Source organism: Myotis brandtii, unplaced genomic scaffold (genome assembly GCF_000412655.1).
Source record: "Myotis brandtii unplaced genomic scaffold, ASM41265v1 scaffold915, whole genome shotgun sequence".
Taxonomy (NCBI): Eukaryota; Metazoa; Chordata; class Mammalia; order Chiroptera; family Vespertilionidae; genus Myotis; species Myotis brandtii.
In genome coordinates this window covers 206895-212768 of record NW_005371769.1, presented here as the reverse complement: position 1 = coordinate 212768, position 5874 = coordinate 206895, and the positions used below count along the sequence as shown (strand labels likewise).

Below are 5874 nucleotides of genomic sequence, written 5' to 3'. Positions count from 1 at the left end.
TGAGCCTAGCCAGGGGCAGCTGTAGGAGGTGAGCCTCTTGGCTTCTGAGGTCAGCAGGGCCAAGCTTCCCCTGGGGAGGATGGTGCCCATGTGTGTACCCCAGGTGTCTAAGGTCCTTACCTTCTGTCTGCCTGTTCTCTCGTGTCTAACCGTGTGCCTCACATGCACATTGGTATGGGTTTGCATGTGTGGCCCAGGTGTTTGTGCATCCCTGCGAGTGTCTGTGCTTCCTGAGCATGTGCCCATGTCTGTGTGTTTCCCATGTGCCTGTTTGCAGGCGTGTGAGCCTGTATGTTGTGTCCCTGAGTAGGCTGCTGCGAAGATGCAGAGATAGGTCCTGGGGGACAGCTTGGGATGCTGAGTCCTGAGGCATCTGCTCGCTCTGTCCTCTCCTGATTCCCCAGGTATCCTAGCAACGCTGCACCAGTCACCTAGCAACCATGTCCCCATCTTTGGAGACGGAGGCTCAGACAGGGTCTGGGATGTGTGGGCAGAGCCTGTGCAGGAGGACTGACCCCATGACTGGGTGGGGCTGACAACTCAGCTGAGGGGTTCCCGACATGGCATGTGACCCCAGTGTTAGGAAGCAGCTTCCCAGTGGGGGCTGTCAGCTGTGTGGTTGCTGAGGGCAGGCCATGAGAGAAGGATGCTCAGAAATTACTCTGGGGCCCAGCTGTGGCACAGACCTCCTTAGTGTATCTCAGTGACAGAAAGACCTGGGTTCAAACCCTGTCTCTGTCACTTTGACAGGTGGCCTCACACCTCTCAGTCCTAATGCTCTCGCTGCACAAAGGTGATGCTGATAGCAATGGCCAAGTGCGATGCGGATGGATGAGGTCATGTTTGTGACTGGCTTGGAGCCTGGGAGGCATGTGGGGCACACAGTAGGCACACAAGGGCGCACAGGCATCCTGCTTGTTGACAACAAGACTGACCCACTCGAGGCTGGCCAGGGAGGGGCACTGCCGTGCCCACCCACCTGCTGGCCCGCTCTGGCTCAGCTTCCTTGGGAGCCTCAAACAGGCAGTCTGAGCCCATCCAAGGCCGGCTCTGCATGTGAGACACGGCCCCATATCTATGTCCTAGTCTGTGTGTTTCGTGTGCACTTCCTCATGTCTCTGTCCCATGTCTGTGTGTGTCTCTCTGTGTCCTTGTGTGTGTGTGTCTGTCCCCATGTGCCTGTTCTGAGTCCTCATGTGTCCTTGTGTTTGTCCTTTTGTCTAAGTTCCTGTCTGCATCTGTGTCCCTGTGTCTGTGTCTGAGCCTGGCTCTGTCATTCATCTCTAAATGCGTGCCCTGGTCCTTGTGTCTGTCCCACCCAGTCAGGGGCCTGGTGACCCCCTTTTCTGCAGCCTCTCCTCCAGCCTGCGCAGCCCCGCCCCCTCGGCCGCAGCCTCTCCCGCCTGCTCCTGCGGCTGTGGCTGCTCTGGCGTCTGCTGAGGAGGAGCAGCTGCCTCTGCTGCAGTCCCAGCCAGACCCCGGCTGCTCGGGCAGAAGCCGCAGCCTGTGCTGCTCGTGGGCCAGGGTCAGGTCTCCACGGCCCCAGCTCCCACGGGGGTGCCAAGGTAAGGCCTGCGCCACTGGCTGTGGGTGTGGGGGTGGATGTGGGGTGACCTGCCGCCAGCCGGCTGCGCTCAGGGTAGGGCAGGCGGAAGCTGTGCTCTCACTCCCTGTGTCCTTGTCTCAGGTATTTCTGGGCGGGTCTGGTCCCTTTTGTGCCTGTGTGCGCAGGAAGGCAGGGTTGGGCATCTGTGTGTGTGTGTGTGTGCACGCACATGTGTCCCTGTGCCTGTGAGCACACAGGGCAGCTACATGTGCAGGAGTCCCTGTGGGGGAAACATGTTCTGGTGTGTACCTACACCCACACATCCCATGTGGGGGTCTGCAGACCAAATGAGACCATGCCTGTGTGTGCACACATGTTCTCTGTGTGTCCCTGTCTATGCTTCATGTCTGCATATCTGCCTGTGCCCCTGTGTATGCACATTTGTGTGCCTGTGTGTCCCTGTGTAGGCAGGCATGGCTCTGTGCTTTGTGTGTCCCTGTGTGCAAACATGTGCCTCTGGGACTGTGGCTGCCCATGGGGGGACTCACGTGCCTGCTGGGCCATGCACATGGTGCTGGAGGCCTCGGCTGGGGGGGTGTCAGGCGCTGTGGTCACGTGTCCCTGTGCCTCCCAGGTACCGAGTGGCTGCGCAGGCAGGGCAGCAGCATGGAGTGCCTCTTCCCCACCCCGCCCGGGGAGGTCTACAGCAGTGACCTGCAGGACGGCCTCGTGAGCCCCAACCACAGCCTGCTGCCCCCTGACCTGCTCCTCAATGTCAGCCATGGGGCCTTCCTGCCCCTCGGGCTCAAGGTCACCATCGTGGGGCTCTACTTGGCTGTGTGTGTTGGGGGGCTGCTGGGGAACTGCCTCGTCATGTATGTCATCCTCAGGTAAGCTGGGCCCTGCCGAAGTCCCCGCCTGGTGAACCCCATGCAGCTGCAGGGGAATGAGGCAGGGCTGTGCTGGGTGGGCCTGGCTGGTGGCTGGTTGTCCCGCCATGGAGTGGGGTTGGTCCCAACTGATGCACAGCTCCTCAGGGTAGGGGCACTGGCTGGGGAGAGAGGGAGGCGAGGGGACCAGCCTGGGTGTGCCCCAGACAGTGTATCCTGACTCCTGACAGATGGTGCTCCCAGCCATGAGGTCTCATGGGCCCCGCAGTGACCCTGAGAGGAGCGCTTGCCAGTCCATCCCAGGCTCCTGTTCATGCCTGTCGCTGGGCGGCTCCAGCATCTGTGTCCTCAGAATGAGAAAGCTTTAATGGGGGGGCGGGGGGGGACAAGGACACATTTGTAATAACTTAACTAATAAAGAGTTTAATAAAAAAAAAAAAAGAGAAAGCTTGTCGGGCCCAGAGGGGTGGCCAGGCTATGAGGCCCCTACACATCATAGGGACAGTGCCGGGGAGGGTGTGGGGAGAGTGTGGGGACCGTGGAGGTACAGTATGGGAGAGTATGGGGACATGTGGGGGGATAGCATGCAAGGACAGGATGGGGAACATATGGGGACAGCATGGGAGGACAGATGTGTGTACACATATGCGAGCATATGCACACACACGTGAGCGTGCACGCATCTGAGTGTGCGTGCCATATAATGCACATATATGTGCACACATAACATGTTAACATGTACATATGTACACAAATGTGACTGTGCAAATGAACGTACCACTGTGTACATGTATGCCCAATGGTGTACATGTACATGTGAGCATGCACTTATATGTGCAAGCGGGCACACATATGTGCTAGTATATAGAAATGTGTGCTAGTTCTCACATGTATGTCCAAGTGCACAACGTGTACATGTAACTGAGTGTGTAATGCACATGTGCATGGTGTTATGTTGGTGTGTGTGGTGTGCATGCTCAGACAAGGGAATGGGAGGAATAGCTGCCCCCTTCCCTGTACTGACCACTGTTCCAAGTCTGTCTCTTTAAAAGACGACTTTTTTAGAGCAGTTTTAGGTTCACAGCAAAATTGAGAGGAAGGTACAGAGATTTCTCGCATACTCCCCACTCTACACATTCACAGTTTTCTCCATGGCCAAAGTTCCCACCAGAATAGTACAATTTTTACAATTAATGAACATATTTTGACACATCATCAGCACCCAGAGCCCACGGTGTGCACTGGGGTCACTCTCGGGGTTGTAGGTTCTGTGGGTCTGGACAGATGTGTTACGACATGTGCCCACCATCATAGTACCACACAGAGTAGTTTCACGGCCCTAAATCCTCTGTGCCCCCCTTGTCCATCCCTCCCCCCAGCTCCTGGCCGCCATGGTCTTCACTGTCTCCACAGCGCTGCCTTTTCCCGATGTCACAAAGCCTTTTATTTTATTTTATTATTTTATTTTATTTTTTCTAACATATTCTTTATTGATTTTTTTACAGAGAGGAAGGGAGAGGGACAGAGAGCCAGAAACATCGATCAGCTGCCTCCTGCACACCCCCCACTGGGGACGTGCCCGCAACCAAGGCACATGCCCTCGACTGGAATCGAACCTGGGACCCCCCAGTCCTCAGGCCAATGCTCTATCCACTGAGCCAAACCGGTCGGGCTGTCACACGGCCTTTTAGATTGGCTTCTTCCACTCAGTCGTGCATTTCATTCCCTCCCCGTCTCTTCATGACCTGACAGCTCATTTGTTTATTTTTTATCTATTAATGTTTGTGTGTGTGTGTGTGTGTGTGTGTGTGTGTGAAAGGAGAGAGAGAGAGAGATAGAGAGAGAGAGAGAGAGAGAGATGAACTTGTTGCTCCACCTACTGATGCACTCACTGGTTGATTTCTGTATGTGCCCTGACTGGGTATTGAACCTGCAGCCTTGGCGTATTGGGCTGATGCTCTAACCAGCTGAGCTCTCTGGCCAGGGCAGCTATTCCTTTTTAGTGCTGAATAATATTCCACTGTCTGGATGAACCACAGTTTATCCATCCACTCACTGAAGTACTTCTTAGTTGCTTTATTCAATTCTGAATAAAATGATTATAAACATTCATGTGCAGGTTTTAATATAAACACTAATGGCCCAGTGCACAAAATTCGTGCATGGGGGGTGTCCCTCAGCCCAGCCTGCACCCTCTCCAATCTGTGACATCCCTTTCACAATCGGGGACCACCGGCTCCTAACCGCTCACCTGATCGCCCCTAACCACTCTGCCTGCCGGCCTTCTTGCCCCCAACTGCCCTCCCCTCCTGGCCTGATCGCCCCTAGCCACCTCTGCCTTGGCCCTGCCACCATGGCTTTGTCCAGAAGAATGTCCGGAAGGTCTCCCAGTCTAATTAGCATATTACCCTTTTATTAGTATAGATATTATCCCAATAAATTTAATAAAAATTGTCTTCAAATTATGCTTACACTGGAAGTGAAGCACTTATCAATTTTATTTTAATCATCACTATTGGTGTACCTGTAGGTGTAAAATTTGGCTTCCACACTGTCAGCATTTCTTGGGGGCCAGACTTCAGAGACTTCATAGATAGTTCTGAGGTCTTGGGCCTTGCTCTGAAGTTACTGGCTGCCCAAATTATCACTCGAGGTGGTGAATTTTTCTACATCGTCTTGGTCTTTTTCTGGATCATTTTTATTCAGTTCCTCATTTGGCCTGTGATCATGGCCACATATTGTTGGCTTTATAGCTTTCGTAGGTTTTCTTGAAGGGGTAGGAATTTTGGGGAAGGCTCCTTTCCTTTAACTCCCTTAAAGACATCTTTTCACCCCCATGGATGTCTTTAGTACCTGGAAGGACAACAGGGTGAGCGCAGAAGGACATTGATTTAATAGCTGGGATGAAAGGGAAAAAAGTCTTCAAGAGAAAAAGTATGGGTTGAGGATGGAATCTGCCAGGCAAGACCAGAGAGTCTTGGGGATATGCCACTAAAGAAGAGGAGGAGGAGAAGTTTGGGTGTGGTCCTTTCATCCTGGACACTGGGCCTGGGTTAACGGCTTCTTCCTCTTTTACCTTCTTTTGATGACTGGGGTTGGTTGTTACATAGCTGTGCTAGGAGTTTGTGGTTTCCTGGTCATCTTCACCAGGTCAGAACTTCCCAGGGCCCGACCCCAGGCCTCCTGAGCGTATGCTTTTCTCTAGGACAATGAGGGGCCACACACCCTAAGCCAGTGATGGCGAACCTATGACACGCGTGTCAGAGGTGACACGCGAACTCATTTTTTTGGTTGATTTTTCTTTGTTAAATGGCATTTAAATATATAAAATAAATATCAAAAATATAAGTCTTTGTTTTACTATGGTTGCAAATATCAAAAAATTTCTATATGTGACACGGCACCAGAGTTAAGTTAGGGTTTTCCAAAATGCTGACA

General features: G+C 53.0%; 1 protein-coding gene across 2 annotated transcripts in view; it reads left to right on the top strand.

The window, feature by feature from the left end:
- Positions 1 to 871: 871 nt before the first annotated feature.
- Positions 872 to 5874, top strand: part of OPRL1 (opiate receptor-like 1) — an 18267-nt gene continuing 13264 nt past the window's right edge. Inside the window, exons 1-3 of one of the 2 annotated variants that reach the window (XM_005885520.2) lie at positions 872 to 1056; positions 1323 to 1565; positions 2181 to 2436. In XM_005885520.2, coding sequence (XP_005885582.1) covers positions 2213 to 2436 — 224 coding nt within the window. In that variant the 5' untranslated portion in view covers positions 872 to 1056; positions 1323 to 1565; positions 2181 to 2212. Of the gene's footprint in view, positions 1057 to 1322; positions 1566 to 2180; positions 2437 to 5874 lie in introns of those variants that run through there. The other variant, XM_014532854.1, reaches the window with a different exon arrangement.